The following is a 27,939-nucleotide window of genomic DNA, read 5'->3' as shown; positions in this document are numbered from 1 at the left end:
AAAAATTTTTTTTTGGCGGGGGGGGGGGGGGGAGCCTGGGTGGCTCAGTGGGTTAAGCATCCAACTTCAGCTCAGGTCACGATCTCACAGTTTGTGAGTTTGAGCCCCATGTTGGGCTGTGTGCTGACAGCTCAGAGCCTGGAGCCTGCTCTGGATTCTGTGTTTCCCTCTTTCTCTGCCCCTCCCCTGATTATGCTCTGTCTCTCTCTCTGTCTCTCTCTCTCTGTCTCTCAAAAATAAACATTAATTTTTTTTAAATACATAAATGTTTATTTATTATTGAAAGAGTGCAAGCCTGGGAGGGGCAGAGAGAAGGGGACAGAGGATCTGAAGTGGGCTCTATGTTGAAAGCAGCCAGCCCAAGCCCTATGCAAGCCTGATGCAGAGCTTGGGCTCACAAACCGTGAGATCATGATGTGAGCTGACGTCAGACACTCGACTAACCGAGCCACCCAGGCACCCCAATGAGTCTTTTTCCTTAAATTACTTCTTTGAAAAATTTCAAACATACACAAAAGCAGAGAGAATAGTATCATGAGTTCCCACATCCCAATCACTCAATTTCACTAATTCATTGCCAGTGATGTATTGTCTGCCCCTGGCCTACCTCCCCACCCACTGGATTATTTTGAATCAAATCTAAGACATCATATTTTTAAACATTTCAGTTAATATTTCTATACATAAATATCTTGTTAAGCATAAACAAATGTAATTATCACATTTTAAAACCTTTATAATTCCTGGATAGCATTAAATACTAATCAGTGTTCAAATTCCCCTAATTATCTTATGAATTCCTTTTATGTTTTGTTCAAGTCAGGATCCAAACCAGGTGCGTACTCTGCAGTTGGTTAAAATGTATTTTTAGGTCTCTGTGATTCTGTTGGTCCCGCTCCCTTTTTCTCCTTGTAATTTGTTAAAGAAAGTGGATAGTTTGTCCTGTAGAGTTTTCCTCTAGTCTGGATTTTGCTGACCGCATCTCTGAAGGATCATTTCACATACCTCTCTGCCCAGGTGTTTGCTGTCTAGAGGCTTGCTAGATTTGGGTCCATTATCTGGCGAAATGACTTCAGCAGAAGGCACAGAATTTTGTTGGTCTCTCTTTTTATGTCGTTAACAGCCATTGATTATCACTGCCTGGATCTATTGTTTCATTAGGGGTGCCTGAGTTTTTCTTTGTTTTCTTCCAGCTTTATTGAGGTATAATTGACATACAATGAATTGCACATATTTTAAAATGTATCGTTTGAAACGATCATCACAATCAAAATAATGAACATATCTATCACATCTATCACCCCCAAAAGTTTCCTTGTGCTCCTTTGTAATTCTTCCTTCTCACCCCCATCCCACCCACTACCATCCCCAGGCAGCCACTGGTCTGCTTTCTAGAACTATAACTTGGTTTGCATTTCCTCAAATTTTATATAAATAGGATAATACAGCATGTATTCTTTTTTGTTTGGCTTCTTTCACTGGCATATTTATTTTGAGATTCATACATTTTTATTGCTGAGTAGTATTCCACTGTGATTCTAACTTACACTTCCCCAGTGACTCGTGATGTTGAGTACCTTTTCATGTGCTTATTTGTCACCTATATATTTTCTTTGTTGAAGTGTCCAGATCTTTTGCTCATTTTCATTGGGTCACTTTCTTACTGCTGAGTTTTGAGGCTTTCTTATATATTTGGGATACAAGTCCTTTTATCAGATATATGACTTGGAAATATTTTCTCCCAGTATATGATCTGTCTTTCCATTTTCTTAAGTGTCTTTCAAAGAGCAGAAGTTTTACATTTCAGTGGAGTCCACCTCATTAAATTTTTCTTTTATGGATTGTGCTTTTCTTGTTGTAGCTAAAAAAATCTTTGCCTACCTAACCCAAAGGGGTAACTGAGTTTTTTGGTTTGTTTTTTTTTTTTTAATGTTTATTTTGTTTTGAGAGAGAGACAGAGACAGAGTGAGTTGGGGGAGGGACAGGGAGAGAGGGAGACACTGAATCTGAAGCAGGCTCCAGGCTCTGAGCTGTCAGCACAGAGCCCAATGTGGGGCTCAAATTTTTGAACCGGGAGATCATGACCTGAGCCGAAGTCAGATGCTCAACCGACTGAGCTACCCAGACACTCCAAAAGGGTAACTGGGTTTTAAAGCAGGCCTAACATGAAGAATTTGGGGACTACTCTATGGAACCTTCAGATGTGGGATACAAGGGTGACCTGAATATTTCACAGTGCCTTGCCACCTGCTACCTTCAATCCTGTACCACAACCCTCAGGCCTTGGTCAGAAACCCTCTCCCAGGGGAAAGGGAAAGCCCATAGTCTCTTTGCCAGCTCCTCCCTTAACCATCCTCTTCCCCAGGATGGGAGACACCTTTCTCAATCCAGAAACAGGGAAGAGTCAATGCTGTGTTGGCCAGGCAGTGCTATGTGGTGGTTAAGGATCCTTTCAATCCAGATCTCCTCGTGTAATTACTAGTTGTAAGACTTTAGGCCCTTTTCTCACACTAAGTACCCTCCTCTGCAGGGTGGAGTTAATAATGGACCAACTTCTAGGTTGTTGTAAAGAGTAAAGGAGTTAGGGCAAGGCAAGTTCTCAAGCATTAGTGGCTAATACTGTCAGTACAGTACTATTGTTCGTTAGTGTTGAAAATCTTGAGTAACTAATCCTTACTCTACTCTTGTCTTTCCAGACAGATATTGGTTTTATCTACCGTTCTGCAGGTAGGTAACAGTTGTTGCAAATACGTGTGCCTTCTGAGAAAAAGCAGATCAGTTGTCCAAACATCTCAAAATTCCTGTATGTTCAACACATGGGGGGAGAGTATTAGAGGGTATGAATTATTTTCTGTATTTGATAATATTTATAATCATAAGATCTTTCTCTGTAAAACTTCAAAGCATCCCTTTGGATCAAATGCTAACCTTTTATTGCAACCTGGAATTGAATTTCTATTTTTTGAGGCCAGTATTGGGGGACTGATGTTTGAGTAGAGGTTTCCACTGTAACCATCACACACAACCTGGCCACAACATACATACCAGGTTGAGGTTTGGACTTAGGGTTGGGGAAAATGCTTGCCTCTCTCAGACCAAGATACTAACAACTGTAGGTTCCCAGGATGGGAGAGAGGGGTCTCTGTTTCCTAAAGGCAATGACTGGTAGCCTGGGAGTATACTAGCTTTGCCCAGTGGTAGAAGTGACTCCCATTTTCCTCTGCTACTGTATGGGAACCAGAATTTAGGAGACACACTTCCACACCCCTCTCCTGGTTTCAGGGAAGAAGGATGGAGACTGAAGGCCAGTCTCCCATGGGCCCTCTGCCCCTCCAGGTCACACACTCCTGAGGAAATGGTTAGGCCTCTGCCAGCCAAATGAACCCAGCAATGGTGTGAGAGGCTACCTGAAAGTCACGATTTGTGTCCTCAGTGTGGGAGACCAGGCTCCGGTGAGGCTTCCCTAGACACCCCAATAACATTTCCTACTGTAGCTGCTTCTGTAGGGCACCCCTGGGCCCTCAGTGTGGCCATTGATCTTCACCTGCTTTAATTCGTACACTGTGTCACTCGAGGATTGTCCATCCCTCCCCTATACCAAGTGGAATGTTGGGGAAGCCAAATCTGGTGGCCATGGCCACGGCCATCCTATGACTCTGACCCTATCAGGTCTGGTTTCTACAGGTAGATCAAAAGCTGCCCTATGGGACTGATGACACCAGCACTCAGATCTTCAAGTCGACGGTGGTCCCGGTCAACTTGGCCTACTTACATTTCTTCATCTACTGCGCGGAGGACCTTCATCACAGTTAGAGTCAGGGTAGCGGGGAGGGAGTGACCCTGGAGGTTCCCTACACAGTGGCGACCTGGATTCTCCTGGGGCTTCCCTGTTCCATTTTGATGCTAACCTAAGATTTAGGTGGAGAGGAACAGGTGAGACTGAAATCCACCAAAATTTGTTTTATGAAGACCCTACAGATACCCTTTAAAATCGGCCATATGCCCCTGACTGTCTTCGATGCCCAGAGGCAGACTCACAGTTCCCTATGCTAGCACCCATCCCTGCTGCCCATTATGTGGCATGACACATAACAGCACATAGAGATAGAGTGGAAATGGGAGAGGTCTGCCTAGGGGGCACCATGCCAATTGATGGCATAGGGTTTCAAGTGGTTCTATCACCTCTCCATTTCCTCCCCTTAAAAAAAATACTTCTGTCTCATAAATCTTGTAACTCTTGTTCACAGAGAAACAGCACTTAGTGAGTCCTGTGTTGGAGGTGGAACTAATTGGGGAAAAGGTAAGTGTAGAAAGGGTCTGAGGTTTAGAGAAATTGTCACCTAGATGGTGTATGGGGAAAGATGGAGTTGGTGGGCAGGAGCCCAGGATTAGTATCTAAGTTCCTCCATCAATGGGCTGTGACTGATCACTGGACCAGGAAGTCTTTGAAGGTGGAGGCCATGGATTAGTCACCCTGTATCCCAGAGCTGTGCTCAGTGCCCTGCATGGAGAAAATGCCCAGTGAAAGCCAAATATACACAAAGGGCACAAATGAGTGAATGAGTGAATGAAACAACATGCCCACAGACAACACTGAAACTGTCACTGTCTTCTTTGGGCCTCGGTTTCTTCATCTATAAATGGAAGGTTCTAGGCCAGAGAGTTGCTGACATTCCATGATCCTCTGTAAATAGAGAGTAGCATTTTCCAAAGTGTGCTAATGGATGTTATGTGCAAAAAAAGGATCCTATGTTCAAATTTGGGGAATGCTGGGTTAAGGTTAAAGAGGTTTGTCTCTTTAAATTCATAAACCATAGAATTCATAAACCCTGGTTTCTACCATATTCTACCTATTAAAAGTGTCATTAAATCCAGCCCATACATAAAAGGAGGGAAATCAGTGTCTACCTTTCAAAGGAAGATATACCAAAGGATTTGTGGACATATTTTAAAACTACCACACTGAGTGGGGTTTGGGTGCTCTGGTCTAGGGAGATGCTCTTGGGTGATAGGTGGCACACAATTTTCAAAAACTTTAGTATCTCTGTGGTTTTCTTAGTGTGTATTTTTTTAAATGTTTATTGTTGAGCGAGAGAGAGAGCACATGCACGTGCAAGGGGGGGTGGCAAAGAGAGATGGGGACAGAGGATCTGAAGCAGGCTCCAGGCTCCAGACTCCACACTGACAGCAGAGAGCCCAATGTGGGGCTCCAACTCCCCAGCTACGAGATCGTGACTTGAGCCGAAGTCAGACACTTAGCCAAGTAAGCTACCCAGGCACCCTGATTTCTTAGTGCGTATTAAAAAGTTCAATCAGTCCAACCAACTTTTGATTTCACCAACATGATTGCTTAGAATAGAGCCAGGTTTAAAAATGAAGTCAAGTAGGGGTGCCTGGTGGCTCCGTCAGTTAAGCATCTGACTCTTGATCTCACCTCAGGTCTTGATCTCCAGGTCATGAGTTCGGGCACCCTATTTGGCCCTGTGTTGGGTGTGAAGCCTACTTAAAAAAAATGAAGTCAAGTGATGCTTTGGAAAAGGGTATTACATTGTGTACTGCCACTGTCGACATGGTTTTTGTTCACTTTTCTATTGGGATCTTAGAGTTTATCTAACAAAATCTATGTGTATGCATTCATATAAGAAAGTTAGTAATGCTATGACTATTTAAAAGCAAAGTCAATTGAGGGGCACCTGGGTGGCTCAGTTGGTTAAGCATCCAACTTCGGCTCAGGTCATGATCTTGCATTTCATGAGTTCAAGCCCCGCATCTGGCTCTGTGCTGACAGGTCAGAGCCTGGAGCCTGCTTCGGATTCTGTGTCTCCCCCTCTCTCTGCCCCTCCCCCTGCTTGTGCTCTCTCTCTGTCGCTCAAAAAATGAATAAATGTTAAAAAAAATTTTTTTAAATAAAAACAAAGTCAATTGAAAGATGATTGAAGGGCAAATATTAGGGAATCTGGAGATGGGAAGATATACAAAGGACTGAAGTTGTAGCTGAGAAGTTGTCAAAGTGTCTTTAGACCATTCCCATGATCAGCCCTGTGCTGGAGAAAGCATCCATCTGTGGGCTGGGCTGGAAGGGCTGGAAGCTGAGGCCAGTGGAGGAAGGAGGGCACAGGCTGGCACTGACACTGCTGTGGAATGTTTCTAGCTCAAGACAAATGTGCTGACCCAAACCGAGAACCCAATATGGAACCAGATCCTGACCTTCCGGATTCAGGTAGATATCGCTGTTCCATCTTGACCACTCTCCTCCTCATGGCCCACAAACGAAAGAAAGTTTGGGTGTTTGTGTAGGGGTGTGGATAGAAGGTAGGAGCCAAGAAGCATGGGGTGGATGGGGGGCAGGATCTGCCTGATGGGGAACATGAAGAAGGACATGTTACAGAAAATTTATTTTATTTGTCCAGTGTTAAGAAATGAATGGGCCATACAACTGAACTTTCCAGAAAACTTAAAATGCCCTTTCACATACATTACAAAACAAAACCAAAAAATCATTTAAAATCAATTTAAAGACTTATTCTAAATTGCATTGTGCATTTTCTTATCATCTAGGCAAAGTGCCCTGAAGATAATTATAGCTCTTTGTTAATGACCTAGAGGTATTGTGGGAACATAGTTAGTATATGGGCTACATGTAGTATGGGCTATTTGTGCCTACACTAAATGGCTCCAAGATGCTCTTTGTGGGATTCCGTAGTCTGATTTTTATAGTTTTTCAGTCCTTCTTAGTCACCTATCAGTGGTGTAGATGCCAGTTCTCTTAAAGCCTGGGAGAGTCTTGTTTGCCTTTGACTTCATGCCAGGCTTCTAAGAGCTGCATGTAGAATAAGAATACACAATTCTGAAAGATAACGAGCACTGTCAAAAGGATGAGTGCATAGAACTTTGTGTGGCTTCTATTTGGCTACCCAGAGAGTATTTTGCTTTCCTTATACCTTACATTTGTGTGACACAAAATCACTAATGAGCTCCCCTCTACTTTCCTGGCACCCTCTTCCTTGCTTCTCCTAGAAGCTTCCCTAGTCTGCCTCCTGTAAGGCATCATCTTTAACCATTCTTCATAATCTCTACCTTCCTGGGTGATTTTATAGACTCTTAAAGTAGGAAGAGATTTTATTTATTTTGAGAGAGAGAGAGTGCGCACGTGCACACACACACACACACACACACACACACACACACACACACACGTGAGCAGGGGAGGGGCAGAGAGGGAGAGAGAGAATCCCAAGTAGGCTCTGTTCTGTCAGCATAGAGCTGGAGGCAGGGCTTGATCCTTGAACTGTGAGATCATGACCTGAGTCAAAACCGAGTCGAATACTCAACCAACTGAGCCACCTCCTACTGGTGCCCCAGTAGGAAGAGATTTTAAAGGGAGCCTAGTCTATCCCCCACCTTTGATCCCTCCCACCTGTCTCTGGCTGTGATGAGGTTCGTGGCCAGATGCTCAGAGTCTTGAAAGTCTTCCCTCGTGTCCAGCGCCTTTAGGCTCAGAAACCAGTGGCACAGGCCAGGCCTTCCTTCATCCCTGAAAGAGACCTTCCAACGTTTAAAGATGTCCATACACTCCCTGGCCCCTCACGCGTTTCCCACGATACACAGTCTCCTAGGCTGGAGCCATTTGGATGCAGGCCTGATTGTCACTAGCCCTGTAGAAATGCAGCAGGCAGGTGTGAGCCTCGTTCTGAATGGCAGGATGGCCACAGATATGGTAGCATCTGAGGCCAGTTGGTCAGGGCCCCAGCAAGGCAGGCTGCAGGGGAAACTCCACTAAAAATGGGTGTTAGCCAGTTCACAGTCCAAGTGCCCCAGGACAGAAGGGCAGTCAAGACAAGGAACTGGGAAAGGGGAAGAGAATTCTTCTCAACAGGGTGGATGAAAAGATGGTTCAGCCATGAGTTTGAATTTGGAGGATTTGTAATTTTGGAAGACCTGGATGTCTTACAGTGCCCATCTCTCAACTTCCAGTGGGTCTTTCCTCATTTCTTCCTAGATACTTGCTCAACTGGAAAGCCCTTTCCCTACTTCCCCCCTTGCCCCCAGCTTCCCTGGCAAGGAGAGAATGGACAGCCCCAGGAGCTGCTATGAGGGGAAAGGGCCCGACTGAGAGGACCTGAGTCCCACTCCGATCTCAAGCCCAGCAGCTGTTTTCCATATGGGTTGGTTTTTTTGTTTTCGTAATTGAGGGGACCCTATGGCAGAGGAGATAAGACCCAGAAGCTTGGGTTCCCATCTGACTGCACTTCTTACTGGGTGACCATGAGCAAGTCCTTCTGCTTCTCTGGGCCTCATTTCCCATCTGTAATTAGGAACAATCACAGTCCTCACTGGGTTATGGCAGAGTCATTAGGACCTCTAAAGCTGCTTCAGCCCCTGCATATAACTTGAGAACTTCAGGAACTCAGTTGCTCTGTGCCTCAATTTTCCTGTCTGGAAATGGGAATAATAGCACCTGGCTTATGGGATTGTTGGGAGGAGTCACTCAGGTGATCCATGTGGATCATTTAGCACAGGCCACAGGACAACAGAAACCCTCCCCACAACAGCAGCTACTACTATTTACTCTCTGAGGAGATAGATGTCTTGCTGTTTAAAAGTTAACTGCTAATGGTGAAGAATGCATTTTAGGCCACAACCTCCATGCAAGACAGACTGAGCCCTGCATTGGGCTATGCTGACAGCACGCAATCTGCTTGGGATTCTCTCTCTCTTTCTCTCTCTGCCCTTCCCCTGCTCATGCTCTCTCATATGCTCTCTCTTTCTCAAAATAAATAAGTAAACTTAAAAAAAAAAGAATAATACCAAAGCAACCATGGGACACACTCCTAGGCCTCTCCCAGGTCCTTTCAAGGGGCCCATGCAAGTGGGGAGTCCACAGCCACAGGCTTATATGTCCCCATGGTAAATTCATTTTGGCTGTGGTGACATGGCTTACTGATGATTGAGCCAGGCCTTGACCCCAGACCCAGAACTTCCCAGCTGCACTCAGTCTCCTTGAGGACCAGACCACTCGAACATGCACCCACTGCTGTTCTCGCTTTCCTCTTGCAGCTGCCCTGTCTCTCCAGCTACATCAAGTTCAGAGTCTTGGACTGGTGAGCCGCTGGGTAGAGGCTGAAAAACAAGTACGGGAGGAGAAAATCTGAGCTGGGCCAGCAGCTCAACCTGCAGACTATGTTTCTCTCCAGCCCCAAGAACAGGTGCCAGGATGAGATAGGGACTGTCAGTCTGTTCCTCAACCAAATCTCATCCACCGGAGCAGAAATAGAAGGCAAGCGATCCCCCAGGCCCCTACCTCCTGCCCTTCTCCCACCTGGCCCTGTCGCCCTCACCCTTTCTTCTTGCAGGAATGTATTCTGGCTTCCTACCCTGTTTTGGCCCCAGCTTCCTGACTCTTCATGGGGGTAAAAAGGCCCCTTTCAGGATCCAGGAAGAAGACATTGTAAGCCTCTCATGACAGCTCTAGGGAACAGTGGAGGTAAAAACCAACCATTTGAAAGGTGCTGGGGCCTGGGATGTGACTGGGAGGGTCTGGCCCTGGTTTCTGTCCATTATGCTATTAGAGGACATGTAATCTATGTGTAAATGACTATGTGTATATGGGACGTGTGTTGTGTCACAAGAAAGGAACAGATGGAGAGCTCTGGGCATTCACTGAGGAAGGGTCATTGAGATGAAACGTCAGGTAAGATTTCCAGCAGGTGGAAAGGACATAGAAGACTAAAACGGCATAAGTAAACGTGGAAAGTACTGGGCTATTAAAGATTGGTGATAAATGCCAGGAGGCCAAGTCCAAGTGGCTTAAAGGAAGGGAACAGGGCTGGGAAGAATTCTTGAGTGAGGATGAGCTGCAGGCACCAAGACCTCAATGCCATTAAGAGGCTAGCTCATTCATTCCATCTCTTGTCTCAGCTGCTCGTCAACCTGTGGCCTTCATCCTTTCCTACTTCAGTCAAGCCTCCCTGCTGGCCAGTGGCCATCCAAGACTCTGATAGGGAAGGCCAGGGGAGCATTCTAATTAGCTGCCTTAGGTCATGTGTACCCTCCTTGGACCAATCACTGTTGCTAAGAAGGCAGGGCATGCCCTGATTTGCCAGGCTGGAAGCACAAACCCAGTAGTTATCACAGCCTCCTCCAAGCTGGAAGCATTTGCTGGGAAACGGTACTTTGATTTGATCAGCAGGTAAAATGCACGAAGAGGAGGAGTGGGCCTCAGTACAGAAGAGGGGTCGGGCCCAGAGGTTTCTGGGCACAGCCATGTCTGGGGTGTCTGGAATTCTGCTCCTAGATTGTGGTCATCCCTAGGCAGGAAGTTACTAGGCAATAGTGTCTTTGCTGCAAAGGTGTCAGGAGAAATTTGCTCTTTTTTTCACATCCCTTTTGTCATTGTTTCCCTTCCTGTTGCCCTAGAATATTCCCAATGCTGTTAAGGACGGCTTAGCTTATCGAGGCCGGATCTTCCTGGAGTTATTCACCAACCTCAGTCCTCATCAAGACGTTAAGAAGGATCTCTCCTCTGAAGTAACCAATATAGAGGTAACTACAGGAAAAGGTAACTCGGGAGTAAAGAGTCCCTCTGCCCACCCCAAATCTACTGCGGGTCCTGTTCCTGGCACTGCAGAGGCCCTGGCCACAAGCTGAATGACCTTCATGAGGGTTGGGTACATGAGGATGTTTGGTCAACCCACCTGACTCTTTATCAAGCCCCTATGGGGACTTCATGCTGCGTCAGGCACCCAGTAAATACAAGATGAGGTTTTGGTTTAAGAAATGTGTAATCTAGTTAAGGAGAAATTATGTTCTAAGGAGTTTTTATTTCTTCCTGAAGGCTGGGGAAGACCACTGATGCAGGAAGGGGCAGGAGAAGCAGTGTTAAGAATAACCACCCACTTATTAAAAAAAAATGGGAACACGGTCACAGGGAAGGAGAACCTGAGAGGAGGGAGCAAGTTCCAGAGACCTTTTGGACACAGAATGATCTGAGCCACAGACTAACAAGAAATAAGAAATGAGGCCAACTGCCCTAAGCTGATGCCCATTTTCTGCCTCAGGTGGCAAGGTGGTCAGGGGTGGCATGCACCAACATGGACTCCCTCAAGGAGAAGCAGGCCTGGGGGGTGGACGATGTAATCCCATCTTTGACATGTGCTTGTGAGACATCCATGAAGACCAGTCCCTGAGGCTGCTAGACAGATGGTGTGTCGTCAGCACACCAGGATCTGAACACAGGGTTGTGGAGGAACTGCCTGGGAGGAGTGGGCTGGTGAAAGAGTGCCACAGCCTAAGGCAGGTTGAGGAAGAGGAGGGGCTTGCAGAAGAGACTTAGGAGGAGTCTGCAAAGGAGAGCACTGAGGCAGCCCCCTGAAGAGAGAGTTGCCAGACTGCATGCGTGTGAGGGAGAAACTGCATGCAGACTATGCATACAGGCAAGTGCATCGAAACTTGGCCAGAAAATAGAAGGAGACTAGATCAGGTGGTAGCTAAATAGAGGCTCAGAAGTGAGGAGGGTTATTTTTTATGACAGGGGAGACCAGCTAGTGAACAGACTGGGTGAGTGCAAGAAGAGGGCAGGGGTTGGCCACAGAAATAAGAGCAGCTGACATGGTAGATGGAGGACCTCGAGCATATGTGGGAGGAGGCGGTTAGAGAAGGGCTCAGAGCAGATGTGTGTGTGTGTGTGTGTGTGTGTATGTCACCTTCATCACACCCCTGCCCACACTCATTCCATCAGGGGAGGGCGTTTAGGCAAAATGGGAAGGGATGAGGTGGCCCAAGTCAGAGCCTAGTCTGGCCCTCTCTGCCTCAGAGGGAGAAGCCTCCTTTCAGGAAGGAAAGGAACCACAGCTGACTGGGAGGAGGGGGCCAGGTGATAGAGGTCCTGGGAGGAACTGCCCTTGAGCGGGAGTCAAAGCAGGATTTGAAGGGGGCGGGGTTTCAAAGATGGTCACCAGTTCACCCTGAAGAGAAGCAAAGATGACTTTGAAAGAAACAGGGCACCTCATCTTTGCCTCCCTGCGTATCTGTGTAGCCTTGGCTTATGTACTGGGGATGTGGGGGTTTTTGTTTTAGAAGCACCACAACCGCCAAAAGTATGGGCTGTGCGTCATCTTCCTTTCCTGTACCATGATGCCCAACTTTAAGGACCTGATCCAATTCGAGGTCAGCATTGGCCACTATGGGAACAAGACAGACCTGAGTTACAAGCCTCTCGTCTCAACCACACAGTACAGCCCAGTGATATATGATGGTAATAGTCAGATCCAACCAAAGAATAGAGAGCATCCACTGCATGCCAGGCTTGTGCTTGGCCCTTTTAAGGGTATTAGCTCATGGAACATTCATGGGTATTGTTAACCCACATGTCACACATGAGGAAAATGAGCTTCGGGGAGGTGAAGTCACCTGCCAAACATTGCACAGCTAGCAGGCAGTGAGCCCATGACAGGAGTTGAAAGTAGGTGTTCGTGTCAAGTCCTTCTCTACAGTAAGTTCCACACTACAACTTTGCCAACCCCATATTCTTCCCTACTACTCTGAACCACCCCTGATCCATCCATGCAACTATCTTCTGCTACTTGTCTTCCCACCTTCTATCCATCCATTAATCCACTCATCCACCCTTTCATCCATTATCTCCCACCCATCCACTGTCCCAAACAGCCAGCCTCCCTTCCATCCATTCATCCATTCATCCATTCATCCAATATATACTTATTAAACACCTATACCGGACACAATAGAGTAGCAGTTCTCAAAGTGCAGTCCCTGGGCCAGGCATCAGCATCCCCTTGGAACTTTTAGAAATGCAGATTCTTGGCCCCACCTCAGTTCTACAGAATCATAAAATCTGGGGATGATGCCCTGCGATCTGTGTTTTGACAAGCCCTTCACGTGATTCAGATGCATGCTAGAGTTTGAGAGCCACTGTTCTAGAGGAATACTGCCTCCCCTTCCACTTCAACAGCTTTGCAGTCTCATTGCCCATTGAGAGCCTTTCTGTGCTTAAAAAAACTTCCCTGGTTTTTTAAGAACAGCTTATTGAAATAGAATTCACACACCATAAAATTCATCCACGTATAGTATGCAATTCAGTTGTTCTTAGTGTATTCACGGAATTGGGCAACCATCTCGTTGATTCTAGAACATTTTCATCGTTCCAGAAAGAAACCCTGTACCCACTAGCAGTCACTCACTATTTCTCCCCTATGTCCCCAAACTCAGGCAACCACTAATCTACTTTCTGTCTCTATGAGTTTCCTATTCTGGACATTTTACCATACACATGGATTCACAATATGTAGTCCTTGGAGTCTGGCTTCTTTCACTTAGCATAATGTTCTACTTATTTTTAAATTATGATGTATACAAAAGTATAGTAAATGTATGTATACAATTTAAAGAAAAATAAAATGAGTACCCCTAAACTCACTACCCAGCTTAAAAGATAGAAAATTGCCAGCACTTAGAAGTTCCCTGTATGCTCTTCCCACATCCATTTACCCACAAAATAAGCACAATCCTGACCCTCATGATAATCACTCCCTTACTCTACTTTTCAATTTTTACCACCTATGTAGGCAACTCTAAACAGCATACTATTTTTGCATTTTGTTCGAGTGGAATTTTGCAGTCTACATTCATCTATTTTCCATCTTTTGCTCCATATTAATTTTTTTCATGTTGGTGTGTGTAGCTGAAGTTCATTTTTCACTTCTGTATATGTTCTACTGTATGATTATAACACTAATTATGTGGTATATGTAGACATTTGGGATGTGTCTTCTTTTCCTACTATAATAATTTTGTTATAAACATTCTTGTACATGTCTCCTGGTCTCAAGCGCAAGACTTCCTCTAAATTATATACCCTGGAGTGAAAGAGAGATTCAAAGCAAAAGTAATTATACCAAATTACACTCTCATCAGCATGATATGAGAATTCCTATTACTCCGCTTTCTCACCAGTATTTGATGTTGCCCAGCCTTTTCATTTTTGCCAATCTGATGGATGTAAAATGGTATCTTATAAGATCTTGATTTGCATTTTCCTAATTATTAATGGAGTATGAGTGCCTTTTCATGTGTTTACAAACATTTGTTTTTCTCATCTGTAAAAAGCCTATTAATATGTCTTATCCATTATTCTATTAGGCTTGTCTTTTTCTTATTGACTTTACATTATATTTTCTGGGAACGATCCTTTGTCAATGGGTGTATTGGAAGTATCTTCCCTAAGTTTGGGGCTTTTCATTCTCTTAATGATGATTTTTTATTTGTTTAATTGAGATATTATTTGCAAACTATAAAATGCACATATTTTAAGTATACAATTTGATGCATTTTGACAAATACATATACCTATGTAACCACCATGGGCAGAAAGTTCCATCACTCCAGAAAGCTGCCATATGCCCCTTTTCAGTCAATCTCCCCAACCCCTGGGGGCAGTCACTGCTGTGCTATCACTATATATTTGTTTTGCTTTTCCTACAACTTCATATATGTGAAATCATACATACAGTTCTCTTTCTATGACTTCTTTGGCTCAGCATAGTATTATAAGTATTCATCCTACATCTATTCACATAGACAAGTGTTTTGTTCCTTTTTATTTCTGATAGGTACTCCATAATGACCGTTTATTTCCCCATCCCCCTGTTTGTGGACATTTAGACTGATTCAACTTTTGGAGTATTATGAATAAAGCCACTATGAACAGTCCTATACAAGTCTCTCTATGAACATGTGCTTGCATTTCTCTTGGCTACATACCTACAAATGGAATTTGGGGTGTTTTAAAAAAATTTTTTTTTACATTTATTTTTGAGAGACAGAAAGAGACAGCATGAGCAGGGGAGGGGCAGAGAGAGAGAGGGAGACACAGAATCCGAAGCAAGCTCCAGGCTGCAACCTGTCAGCACAGAGCCCGACATGGGGCTCGAACCCACAAACCGTGAGATCATGATCTGAGCCAAAGTCGGACACTTAACCAACTGAGCCACCCAGGTACCCCTGGAATTTGGGTTTTAAAGAGAATAACAATCTTCCAAACTGTTTGTATTATTTTACATACCCACAGCAGTGTTTGAGAGTTGTACTTGCCCCCCATCCTTGCCAACTTTTGATACTGTTGACCTTTTACATTTGAGTCATTCTAGAGGTTGTGATGTACATAATGGTAATTTTAATTTCCATTTCTCCAATCAGTAGCAATAGTGAGAGTGTCTTTTCATGCTCACCTATATTTCTGTAGTGAAGGCACTGTTCAAATCTTTTGCCAGTCTTTCACTGGGTTGTTTGGCTTTTTACATTGCATTCCAATAATTCTTTTGTATTTTGGATACAAGTCCTTCGTCAGGTCTGTTTTGCTAATACTTTCCACTTTGTGGCTTGACTTTTCAATTTCCAAGCAGTGTCTTTTGAAGATAAAAAGTTTCTAATTTTGGTGAAGCAAATAAATTCTAATTTTGAGGGGCACCTGGCTGGCTCAGTCAGAAGAGCATGCAACCCTTGATCTCAGGTTCATGAGTTCAAGGCCCAGGTTGGGTGTACAGATCATAAATAAATAAATAAATAAATAAATAAATAAAGTGAGATTATCTTTTCTTTTAAGTAATATACTATTTGGTCCAAGAAATACTGTCTACCTGAAGATCATGAGTATTCTCCTGTGTTTCATTCTACAAGCTTTATAATTTTAGCTTCTTTATTTAGGTTTATGATCTAACCTGACTTGATTTTTGTATATGGTGTGAGGTCAGGTTCTTATTTCTATAAAGATAACCAATTCAGTAACATTTGCTGGGAAAAAAAGCTATTAATTCCCACTTATAATTAGTCTGACACCTTTGTTGAAAGTTGATTAACCATATGTTGTGGGTCTCTTTCTAGAATCATTGTTCTGTTCCATTGATCTGTCTTTATGCTGATACCACACTGTTTTGATTACTATAGCTCTAAAGCAGGTCTTGAAATCAGTTTGTGTAAGTCTTCCAACTTTGTTATTCTTTTACAAAATAATACAATTTCTGGCTATTCTGGTTCCTTTCCATTTTCATGTAAACTTTAGCATCAGCTTGACAATTTCTACAAAAAGCCTGCTGGAATTTTCCTATCTTCTTTTGTTCTAATCAAGTGTTTTTTATTTGTTTAGTTTTGGGGGTTTTTTTAGTATTATGCTCTATCTCCTCTCTGGCTATATATCTCTGGATTATTTGTAGCAGTTGGTCAAGAGATTGCAATATTGATCTTTAATCTATCATCGTCTACCTTGAGTTAATATTATAACTACTTCACATATTTTATATAGTCACATATAACTGTTATATATAAAATAAAATGCAATCATAATAGTATAATTGTATTTTCACCTTTGTTATTCATTCTAGAGTTGGTTTGCTAATATTTTGTTTAGGATTCTTGCATCTATATGAATAAGATTGATCTTTCTTGTAATTTTCTTTCTTGTAGTGTCCTTTGTTCGGTTTTTATATCAAAGTTATGCTAGCCTCATGAAATTGAGTAGCATTTCCTCTTTTTACTCACTAGGAGCATTTGGGTAAGACTGTAATTATCTGTTTCTTGAAAGTTTCTTGAAAGTTTCTTGAAATACAGATTTATTTTAATTATTCAGCTTTTCTATTTCTTTTTAAGTCAATTTGGTAGGTTTAATTTATCTAGGAATTTATAAATTCCCTTCATGTAAGTTTTCAAAATTTTCAGCATAAAATTATTCATAGTATCTTTAAAGAATTTTTTTTATTTTGGCAAAATACACATAACATAAAATGTACCATTTTAACCATCTTTAAATGTACAGTTCAGTGGAATTAAGTACATTCACAATGTTGTGTCACTATCACCTCTATTTCTAGAACTCTTTCATCATCACAAACAGAAACTCTACCCTTTAGACAATAAATCCCCTTGTCCTCCTCCCCACAGCCCCTGGTAGCTTCTCTTCTACTTTTTGTTTCTCTAAATTTGCCTATACCTCATATGTGGAGTCAAATAATATGTGTCCTTTGTGTCTCACTTATTTCACTTAGCATTTGTTTTCAAGGTTCATCCATGTTATAACATGTGTTAGAACTGCATTGCTTTTTATGGCTGAATAATATCCCTTGGTATGTACGTATCACATTTTGTTTATCCATTCATCTGTTGATGGACACATGGGTTGTTTCCACATTTTTGCTATTGGCTAAATTGTTTTAGCTATTAGCTATTAGCTATTAATAGCTAATAGCTATTAGCTGTTGTTTCTACAGTAACTGTTGTGAATAATGCTGCTTATGAACATCAGTATACACATACCAGAGTCCCTGTTTTTAGTTATTTAGGGTTTATGCCTAGGAGTGGAAGCACTGGATCATATAGTAATTCTGTTTAACTTTTTGAGGAACCACCAAACTATTTTCTACCATAGTTTCTTACTATTATCTATTTATCTCTGTAATATCTAAAAATAACTGTCCTTATTTTATTCTTTGAGGGCATGGGCACACACATGCGCTTTCTTTTCATAATTCTTGACAGACTTTTCCAATCTTTTATAAGTAATGCTGTCAAGATATAATCTTATTCACAGGTAAGTCACATGAGTCAGTATAACAGTAGGATAAATTTCCCAAAGTGAAATTGGTCAAAGTGTATTTGCATCTTGGCAGATATTACAAAACTGCCCTTTGTGCTGGGCATTTTCCCGTTTGCTGTCATCATCTCCAGCAAGGAGAGATTTTGCATGCTCTGTTCTATATCAAACTTCATTCTCGCCCTTCCTGGATCTACTCTGTATCTCAGAGCTGAACACCTGCAAACTACATTTCCCAGAGTCCCATGCCAGCTGATAAAAAGAGAAGACACTGTTGTTCTGTTACACCTCTTCACCTCTTCACTCTGTTTTTCTGCCTCCCCCTCTCCCTCCCTCCCACCCCTGATTCAGGAGACATCTCTGGAAGTAGCTACATCCCTTCAAAGATCCCACCTTTGGCTGGCCCCTCCTCCATGGTTCCAGCCTTGGCCTGGCATCTGCTCCTCTGCCATGCCACCCACTACTGGCTGGACATCACCTTCTTAGTGACTCCAGCGCCCTGCACAGCTATCTCGATGATGAAGTGATATTGTGCACCTGTCTCTGGTCACACCACTGCCTCCATTTTGTTCCCTAGCCCTAGAAACAGAAGTCTCTTCCTCCTGTTATTAATATGAGAATAAGGTCACTTTCCCCTTCTTGATCTCTTGGCCCTTTCAACACATTAAATTCCTTCTATTTCCAATATCTGCCATGGTCTTTTTCTTTTCCTGGCTGTACCCTGACTGATAATCCTCCATAAACGTTGTACCATTCAACATTCCCACCAGCAATGTATGAGACCCTGATCAGTCTGGTAAGTGAAAAGAGGCATTTTGGTGTAGTTTTCATTTTTTTTTTCTGTTGTTATAAATGAAGTTGGGCATCTTTTCATATGTTTACAAGTCATTTGTGTTTCTCATTAATTTCCTGTTTATCTATTTTCTCTTTTATTCTATTACGATATTAGTTATTTTCTTATTGATTTCTAGGAACCCTTCATTGATAAGGGAGATTAGGCCCTTATGATATGACCTGTAAGTATTTCTCCCATATTTGTCTCATATCTTTGTCTATGGTGTTTGGGATTTTTTTCCCATGAAGTCTTTTTTTTTTTTTTTTTTTTATGTACTCAGATTACTTCTTTAATGGCTTCTGGTTTTTGAGTCATAATTAGAAAGGTCTTCTCCACTCCAGATTTATTAAGGAGAATTCTCTCATGTTTTGTTCTAGAAGTTTGTGGTTTCTTAAAAGTTTCATAACCAATACCTTCCCTTTTTCTGATATTTTTCCCCATAAATTTCTTGATCTTTTTGTCCAGCTCCCCAAATATCCTTTATTTTGCATGTCTACTAACTTCACCAGGATATGTTGAAGTGTTGATCCTTTGGGGTCAGTTTTCCCTGGCACATGATGTACTCTTTCATGGATACAAGATTAGAATCTTATTCTGTTAGTAGTTTCTTTAGTGGTATATATATTTTTTACAGTTTTTTAATTGGATTGTGTGTCTTCTTATTATGGGGTTATAAGAGTTCTTTATATATGCTGGATACAAGTCTTTTATTAGGTATAAGATTTTCAAATAATCTGGCTTATCTTTTCATTTTCTTAACAGTATCTTTGAAGTGTGAATATCTTTAATTTGGAGGAAGTACAATTTTTTTCTTTTATGCTGTCATATCTGAGATCCCTTTCCCTAACCCAAGGTTATGAAGATTTTTCTCCCTATCTTCTAAAAGTTTTATACTTTTGGTTCTTATATTTAGCTGTATGATCCATTTTGAATTAATTTGTATATGAATGCAATTTTTCAAGCACCATTTGTTAAAAAGACTATCTCTAGGGGCACCTGGGTGGCTCAGTTGGTTGGGAGACCGACTTTGGCTCAGGTCATGATCTCGCAGTTTGTGAGTTCAAGCAGACTCTGTGCTGATCGCTCAGAGCCTGGAGCCTGCTTTGGATTCTACCTCTCTCTACCCCTCCCCTGCTCATGCTCTGTGTCTCTCTGTCTCTCAATAATAAACATTAAAAAAATTTTTTAAATAAAAATAAAGACTATCTCTTCCCATGTGAGTTGTCTTTAGATATATATATATATATATATATATATATATATATACGTTTTTTTAATGTTTATTTATTTGTTTTGAGAGGGGGTATGGAGGGGCAGAGAGAGAAGGAGAGAAAATTCCAAGTGGGCTCCACTCTGTCAGCGCAGAACCCGACACGGGGCTCGATCCCAAGAACTGTGAGATCATGACCTGAGCCGAAATCAAGAGTTGGACATTTAACCAACTGAGCCACCTAGGTGCCCCTTTTTAGTTATATTTTTAAATATTCTGTCCCATTGTTTAGGTTTTCTACTTCAGGGGCTTCATTTATGGACTTAACAGTTTTCCTTGGTTTTCTTCTGTATCCATCATCTTCTCCTTGATCCTTTTTGACTCTTTATTTACATTTTATTTTGGTCACTCTTTTATTTCTATCCTTATTTCTATACCTCTCACCGGATTGTCTGCAGGGTCTAATCTCCCTTAGGCTTCTTTTTATGTTGTCTTCCTTCTAGGGTGTTTGTGTTTTTACTTCTACTTTTTGTCTGCATTTTGCCAGCTCACATTTCCTCCTCTGAGCACTGAGTTTGTTCTGGGAGTGTATTTTTGCTGGCGCTTTCTGCACTCCGCTCCCATCCAGCTGTGCTTCCAGCTGTCTGTCTGGCTCATCGCTTCCCCGCAGGTGACTTCTGTTGCACTTCACCCCTTCCAGCTTCGGCTTTGAGGGCAATCATAGTTGCTTTTGGCAGTCCTTATGTGTATTTTGAGTCTGCAGATTATATCTGTCTCCTTGTTTTGCTGAAAATGGAGTTGTTTTCCTCCTCCTTGTTGCTTTTGTATGCCATCCAAGAGTAGAAGAAGAAAATTGCCATCTTGTATCTGCACGTTCATATCTGAGAACCCCAGTCCTGGACCTCTGCTCATTTACCATTGTAATGATTCATTCAGTGCCAGAGTCTGCAACTGGGGTCTGCCAACAATTCTGGAAAATTATAAGATATTTTCACTTTGAAAACTACTTCTTCTCCTTGTCTCTTATAGCTCCTTCTCAAACAGACTCTATTCTCTGTGGAACTTGTCATTCTGTTCTTCGTATTTTTAAATTTCTCTTCCATATTTGCCATCTCTGTGAGCTGCATTCTGCATAACTTCTAGATCTTCTTGGAAGGGCCTTAGGTAACCAATATATTTAAAATGTTTTGGCAGCTCCTGATCCCTGGTCCCCACTTTATTCTTCCCCATAGTATTTTCTACCATTTGACACACTGTATTTTAATGTATTTTTGTCTTTTTTGCCTCTACTATTCTTTAAGTTCTTAAGTAAACTTTTGATTCAGGGGCGCCTGGATGGCTCAGTTGGTTAAACGTCGGACTCTTGATTTCGGCTCAGGTCATGATCTCACAGTTCATGGGATTAAGCCCTGCATCAGGCTCCATGCTAACAGCCTGCTTAGGATTCTCTCTCTCCTGCTGTCTCTGCCCCTCCCCCTCTCACGTGCAATAGCTCTCTCTCTCAAAAAAAATAAACAAAAAAACTTTTGATTCAAGTATAACATAGCTACGGAAAAGTACACAAAGCAAAGCATCCAACTCAATGAATTATCACGAAGCAAACACACCCACGTAACAACACTCAGACCATGAAACAGAGTCCTGACATCCCAGAGGCTCCTTGAGCCTCTCTACCCCCAGCCCCACCAAGGGCACCACCCTCCAAACCTCCATTTTGTCTGGTGGTTAGGTTTATAAAAACAATCATAGAGCATGCAGTCTTTTGTGTCTGGTTTCTTTTGCTCACCATTTTGTGAAATGCATTCACAAACCTAGATGATGCTGGCTGTAGCTGTAGCTTGTTCTCATACCGTATAGTGTTCCATTGTGCAAATATACCATAATTTATTTTTTCCTTCCATTACTGAGAGAGATTTTGGTGGTTTCCAATTTTGGACTATTATGAACAGTGCTGCCATGAACATTTTGCACCCTGTCTTTTGATAATGTTGTGACCCCTTTCCGTTGGGTATATACCTGGAAGCAGAACTGCGAGGCTATGAGGTGCGTGGGTGGCTCAGTCGGTTGAGCGCCTGAGGTTGACTCAGGTCATGATCTTGCAGTTCATGAGCTTGAGCCCCCCTTTGGGCTCTGTGCTGACAGCTCAGGGCCTGAAGCCTGCTTCAGATTCTGTGTGTCCCTCTCTCTCTCTGACTCTTCCCTGCTTATGCTCTGTCTCTCTCTGTCTCTCAAAAATAAATAAACATTAAAAAAAAAAAAAAGAATGGTGGAACTGCAGGGCTAGAGAGTGTGTATATTGGTTCTGAGCTGCTTGTTTCTTGGAACTTTATCTGTAGGAAACCTTTGGGACTTTAAAGTTTCAACTCCAGAGAGGATTCCTTTGCTTCCTCCAGTTACCTGGGGCACTGCCAACTAAAGACCACTTTAAATTTTCTCCAGCCCACACAGGTGATATGAATGCAGAATACAACCTGTGTGAGGCTCCACTTAAAGTTACAAATGTTGCAAATGAGAAAATGTCCTGCCCCCTCTACCTGGAGCTATGCTGGAGATAGGCCAGATTCCTCAGTGTTGTCTTCTGTGTGGTGGGTTATTTCTCCTTGACTGAGGGTTTAGGTTTTGGAGTGGCAGCTTTGCATGGCAGATTAGTTTGCTAAGGGCTGCCCTAACAAAGCACCACAAACTGGGTGGCTTAGCACAACAGGAGACTTGTTCTCCATTCTGGAGGCTAGACATCCCAAATCAAGTCATTCTTTGTTTTTTTATTTAGTTTTTTAATTTCCTTTTGAGATTTTTTTTATTTATTTATTTCGAGAGAGTGTGAACAGGGGAGGGGCAGGGAGAGAATCCCAAGCAGGCTCTGCACTGTCAGCATGGAGCCCGACGCAGGGCTCAAACCTACAACCCTGAGATTAAGAGTAACACGCTCTACCAACTCAGCCAGCCAAGCACCCCAGGCATCCTTCCGATGGATCTGAGGGAGAATCTGTTCCCAGCCTCTCTCCCAGCATCTGGTGGTTGCCTACAATCTTGGGTGCTCCTTGGCATGCAGACGCACCACTCCACCTCTGCCCTCTGTCTTCACGTGGTGTTCTTCCTCTGTCCCTGTGTCTTCACATGGCTGTCCTCTCTCTGTGCCCCTCTCTTCTTCTTATAGGAACATCTACATTGTGTTAAGGCTCCAGCCTACTCCAGATGACCTCATCTTGACTAATGACAGTTGCAATGACCCTATTTCCAAATAAAGTCACATTCTGAGGTAGTAGGGTTAGGACTTCAACATATCTGTATAGGGGACACAATTCAACCCATAACACATGGGGTCTCCTATTAGACTGCCCATTGTGGGCAGTGCCAGGCTTTCTCTGCTGAGCCCCCTGCCCTGGCACTTGCCAAAGAGTTCTCCAAGATTTCCAGAAACTTAGAGGGCAAAAGTCAGCTTTGTTTTTGCTTGCCTCACAGGTTTTCTGCTCTTACTTTATTTTGATTTCTGTAGACTTCTTTCCTTATATCAAGTCAGCAACACAATTCAGAAACATCTTTAAATGCATTTATCTTCCATCTAGCATTCCCCCCACCTATTTCAATAAGGAACATGGCCAGAGAACTCAGTTTGCCAAGCCCATCACTGGTTTTTATCCATCTTTGCTCTCCTGACCCCACGCCTCTGCACTGGCAGGCCCTTTATGTTAGATGTCTGCCCATTCCAGCCAAACCCTGGGTCTGCCCTCTGCCTTGCAGTCCACCCAGAAGGGAGACCCTATCTCAAGTCATGCCACCTGCCTTGGCATCTCGCCTGAGGTTAAGGGCATGGGGCTTTGGAGCTAGACACCTGAATTATGATCACCTGGCCGTGCCTAGATTTTCCCACATATAAAATGGGGACTTTTGAAAGGCGACATGACACCCTGAACACAATGAATACTTGGTAAGGCCAGACATGTTCATCATAGTGCATACGTTCTCAACTGGCCACCAGCCCACCCTCTGGAGGGAGGGGTCAAATTAGGATTGTTAACAGATGGCAGGCATTCTTGAGGAATGGAGTAGCTCAGGGAAGGTCCTCTGAGGGGGCGCAGTAAAAGGGGACTTCCCACAGTCCCTCAGACACCTCCCCCGCCTCCCCACCCCCACTACATGTCTGTGTCTCAGGAAACATCTACCATTATGTGCCCTGGTACAACACCAAGCCGGTGGTGGCCGTGACCTCCTACTGGGAGGACGTCAGCTCCCGCATGAACTGCCTCAACCTCCTTCACTTCATTCGGGACCGCCTGGTGAGTGGTACAAGAGGGTGCAGGGGTAGGGCCGGGCCATGGATGGGAGGCTTTGGAAACTAAATCACAGTCCTAGGGAGCCAGTCACTCTCCTTGCTCACACATTCCGCACCAATGAAGATGGAAGTGTCCGGCACTGTGCTAGATACTGAAGACCCAAAGCTGAATAAACATAACGCCCAGCCCCACCACCGGGGAAGTCAGACATGCAAATAGCTACTATACAGAGGAGCTAGGGCTGGAGATACAGTACCCAGAGCTGTGGGGGCACAGAGATTAGGAGTGGGGGAGGGGAGACAAAGACAGGATAATCAGAGGAAGTGTTTGAAATGGAGGTAACATTTGAGGAGAGTCTTGAAGAATGAGGAGTTTGCTGGTGGCGTGGTGGGGGTGCAGAGAAGGGAACAATGTGCAAAGCCATGTGACATGAAGTTCAGGGGTGGCAGGGACAAGGAGGTGATGTGGAAATAAGGCCAGAGAAACTGGAAGGGGTCAGATCACAAAAAGTGTTATGCATCTGTTAAGGAGGGAAGTCACTGAACAGTTTTAGGCAGGAGAGCCACCTTAGATAAGACTTTCTTGCACCTACAGAAGGGAAGCCCTGGGTCAAGACTATACCCCTTACAGTCCTGCCCTATCCTTCCACTTCCTGCCACTTATTCTATTGGGTCATGGAGAGGGTGCGTGAGGATCCCAGCCTTGCAAGGGCATGTGACAGCTTTGGATGGATATCCTCAGGTTATCCCAAAGGCCCCCAAGTCCTGACTGAAAACATCTCAGGCCAGTTGGTCCTGTAACCCCTCCCGGATGAGCCCCCATGCTCATTTCCTGTCTCCTGCTGGACAGAAAGCCAATCTGGACACCCTGAAGTCCATACGGAATCCGAGGGACCCCGCTCTGCTCCCCCAGTGGAAGAAGCTGCTGAGAGAACTGGTGGAGGATTGCAAGTAGGGGAGGAGCGCACTGCCCTGGGGCTGGGGCTGAGCCAGGTCAGGTTCACATGGGGTGGGGGTTCAGACCAGCACCCTACAGAACATCACCCAGCTCCTAACTCCTCAAGAAAGGGGCTCTGCTCAAATCTCTCTCAGGCTCAAAGTCCACAGGACATTGCTGCTTCTCCTCCCCCATTCAGGCCCTCTGGAAACTGGCCTTGGCCTCCCCACCCAGCCTTATCTGGCTGTCCCTATACACACACCTGATGCTCCTACCAACCCAGACCTCTCCCTGTCATCTTGGCAAGCAGCTTTTTCCCTGCTGCTGCTCCTGTCCACAGTGCCCTCCACAGGGCTCTGCCTGTTCTGGAAGATGCATCGTAAGGCCTCTCCCAGCCCCAGCCCCACACCCCACTTGGATCTCCACCCCCACCCCCCAGGGCTTGGTTGACCCTTGTTTCTGGGCTCTCACCCACCTCCACAAGGGGCTCCCTGAGCACAGGCCTGTGGGAGGGGGTTCTCATGAGAACCGGTGGGCCAGGCCATCACAGGACAGGACAGGATCTCAAGTCTAAGAAGGGTACCTTGGCCTAAGGCATGGCAGGAGGTAAGATGGAGAGAGGCCCAGCCCCCTCTTTCCCGGTCCTGGCCACAGGCACCCTCTGCCCTGCATGACCCATCAGCACAGAGCCACCGAGCTGGACAAGAAGAGGTGGCAGCTCCGCAGCCTCCTCCTGCAGGAACTGGCCCAAAAGGCCAAGGAAGCCAAGCCCAGGAACATGGTGGCCACTGTGGAGAACTGGCTGTACCGCCTCAATGCCATGCTCCCTGAGGTAGGTGCTGGACATGCTGCTGGGGGAGGTGGGACTTGAAGCCTGCCACAGGCCTGACACCATCCCGTCTCGGCAGCCCCAGGTGAGCCTCCCAGATGTGATGATCTGGCTGATGTCCAAGGGGCAGCGAGTGGCCTATGCACAGGTGCCTGCCCATAGCATCCTGTTCTCCCCGACAGGGGTTCTGCACTCTGGCAGGTTCTGTGGGAAGACACAGACCCTCTTCTTGCAGGTGGGGAAGCTGGGAATCCTCAGGCCACCCTGTTCCTCGGGGGAGGAAAGGGCCCAGAAACACCCCAAGAGAGAAGCCCTGAACTCTTGAGGCAGCCCCCATGAGTCTCCCTGAGGGCATGCCCACTTCGTCTCTCCTGGACCCTCTACCAGATAAAGTGGGGTTTAAAGAGTCTCCAGAGGAAGGCAGGGGACAATGACCACCATCATGTGGTTAATGCCAAGTCCACATCCCTCATAAATGTTCCTCAAATTCATGTCTTCCCTCATCCTTACACTACACTTGGTCCAATCCCTTCTCATCTCTCCCCTGAACCACGATTGGGTGCTTTCCAAAATATTTAATGTTTATATGGCTTGGGCACCAGCCCATCATATCAAATGCAGGCCATACATAAGGCTGGCTGACCAGCACCCCTGCCCTGATGACAGCCACTACTCCCAGCCTTCTCCACCTCACCCCACCCCCACCCCCGGGAAGCAGGTGGGGAGCTCTCCCTCACTATTGATGTCCTTGGCTCCCCATTGCCTTCTGGAGAAGGCTCAACTGCCCTGGCTGGGCCCCAGCCCCTTCTCACTGCCATAACCTCCTTAGGGCTACATACTCTCAACAATCAGGCTACTCTCGGCTTCCCCGCCCCCAAACCTGCCTGCCCTGTGCCCTTTCTACCATTGTGGAAGGGCCCTCCCATGCCCATCTGAGTCCCTCATCCTACAAGAACCACTGAGACTTGACTCCTGGCTCTACCACTCACTGGCTTGTGTGACCCCAGACCAACCCTTGACCATGTCCAGGTCTCAATCTGCTCCTCTGTTAAATAGACCTAGTGAAAATGATGCCCCACCCCACAATGGTAGTGTGTGAGGACCAGAGCATATGTCCATGTCACCACCATCACCACTCCTCTTTGGAGCCTTCCCAGGCTCCCTAGGTGGCACTGCCCCTCTCCCCACAACCCTACCAGCCTCTCTGTTATGCATGGGGCCACAGGTATAACCATCTGCTTGCCCTCTCCCTCTGGAAGGCAGGAACCCTGCATCATTCACTTTTAGCCCCAGCACCCCACTCAGTGGAAGGCCCCTGCTCCCAGGGTTCAGGGTGAAGGAGCAGGTGTGTGTCTGTCCCTCACCCGGGCCCCTGCCCCCTGGGGAACGTGTACCCCTGTGGGGTTGACCTGCCTCCGGTTCAGTACCCAGAGGGTGAAGGACAGAAGGACACGCTCCCAGCCCACCTCCGGGTCTGCATGTGGCTCGGCAACATCACAGACAGCAAGGATCTGCAGCTGCTCCGCCAGGGCGAAGTTGTCGTGTACGCGGAGACGGTAAGCGGCACCCGGGTAGGACAGAGCAGGGAGGTGAAGCTGCAAATAGCCTAGCACCAAAGGTGGAGAAAACGGTTACCAGCGGAATCTGAGGATTGTGAAGTGGGCGTCATCAGGAGCAGTGGCAGAGCCTAAAGCAGTCTCAGATGCCGCCAGCTCAGGGCATGTGCATGTAATGACAACAGGGGCAGCCAAGTGGTCCCTTAGGGCCAGTCGCTCTCTCGCTGATGGAGGTTCATGAAGAGTTTCTTCCAGTTCCTTCAAGGCCTGCGAGGTGAGCGAGGCTCCACTGGCAGGGGTCTCCTCTGTCACCCACATGGCAGCCTAGGACCCCTGCAGACTCCAGCTGGGTCCTCCAGGCCAGTCTGGTGGTTCTGGGTAGGGTTGGGTCTGGAATGTTCAGAGGAGCAGGAAATGAGGCATCTTCCCAGAGAACCATAGACCCACGGGTGGGTAAGCAGCCAGCCGGTCAGAGACTGCTCTAGAATCAGAGGAGGGAAAGAAGACCCTTGCTCCCTGAGGGAGGACATGGCTCAGAAGAAGGCTCTGAGAGCAGTGGGAACAGAGTTTAAGAGTTTTCAGCTTAATTTACCAAGTTAAAAACATACTTTCATGGTGCCTAAGTAGCATGCTGTGAACAGATCTACCCTAACATACATAACCAGCCCCTACGAAGGGCTGGGCAATGCCAAGATGAGTG

At 45.0% G+C, this 27,939-nt stretch overlaps 2 protein-coding genes across 23 annotated transcripts in view; one reads left to right on the top strand and one right to left on the bottom strand.

Annotated features, from left to right (window-relative positions):
- Positions 1-27,939, bottom strand: part of LMAN2L (lectin, mannose binding 2 like) — a 95,676-nt gene that overhangs the window by 6,904 nt on the left and 60,833 nt on the right. The window contains exon 9 of one of the 2 annotated variants that reach the window (XM_053200524.1): positions 17-9,120. The exons of the other annotated variant lie outside the window; for it this stretch is intronic. Within the exon in view, the coding sequence (XP_053056499.1) occupies positions 9,086-9,120 (35 nt within the window). The 3' untranslated portion in view covers positions 17-9,085. Of the gene's footprint in view, positions 1-16; positions 9,121-27,939 lie in introns of those variants that run through there. 2 annotated transcript variants of the gene reach the window in all.
- FER1L5 (fer-1 like family member 5) overlaps positions 1-27,939 on the top strand; it is a 59,937-nt gene that overhangs the window by 17,185 nt on the left and 14,813 nt on the right. For 15 of the 21 annotated variants that reach the window (XR_008289272.1, XR_008289274.1, XM_053200496.1 and 12 more), the window contains 15 exons: positions 2,697-2,727; positions 3,337-3,452; positions 3,670-3,808; positions 4,248-4,300; positions 6,152-6,220; positions 9,058-9,101; positions 9,195-9,277; positions 9,354-9,448; positions 10,417-10,542; positions 12,076-12,253; positions 23,797-23,921; positions 24,768-24,868; positions 25,509-25,686; positions 25,763-25,918; positions 27,108-27,239. Coding sequence is in view for 19 of the 21 variants with exons in the window: in XM_053200496.1 (XP_053056471.1) it covers positions 2,697-2,727; positions 3,337-3,452; positions 3,670-3,808; positions 4,248-4,300; positions 6,152-6,220; positions 9,058-9,101; positions 9,195-9,277; positions 9,354-9,448; positions 10,417-10,542; positions 12,076-12,253; positions 23,797-23,921; positions 24,768-24,868; positions 25,509-25,686; positions 25,763-25,918; positions 27,108-27,239 (1,626 nt within the window). In the remaining 2 variants the exon portion in view is untranslated. Of the gene's footprint in view, positions 1-2,696; positions 2,728-2,748; positions 3,453-3,478; positions 3,809-4,247; positions 4,301-6,151; positions 6,221-9,057; positions 9,102-9,194; positions 9,278-9,353; positions 9,449-10,416; positions 10,543-12,075; positions 12,254-23,796; positions 23,922-24,767; positions 24,869-25,508; positions 25,687-25,762; positions 25,919-27,107; positions 27,240-27,939 lie in introns of those variants that run through there. The other 6 variants (XM_053200503.1, XM_053200499.1, XM_053200506.1 and 3 more) reach the window with 5 other exon arrangements.

This window comes from Acinonyx jubatus, chromosome A3, assembly GCF_027475565.1.
Source record: "Acinonyx jubatus isolate Ajub_Pintada_27869175 chromosome A3, VMU_Ajub_asm_v1.0, whole genome shotgun sequence".
NCBI classification, from domain to species: domain Eukaryota; kingdom Metazoa; phylum Chordata; class Mammalia; order Carnivora; family Felidae; genus Acinonyx; species Acinonyx jubatus.
The sequence above is the reverse complement of the archived record's forward strand: the minus strand, read 5'-3'. Positions and strand labels throughout refer to the sequence as shown.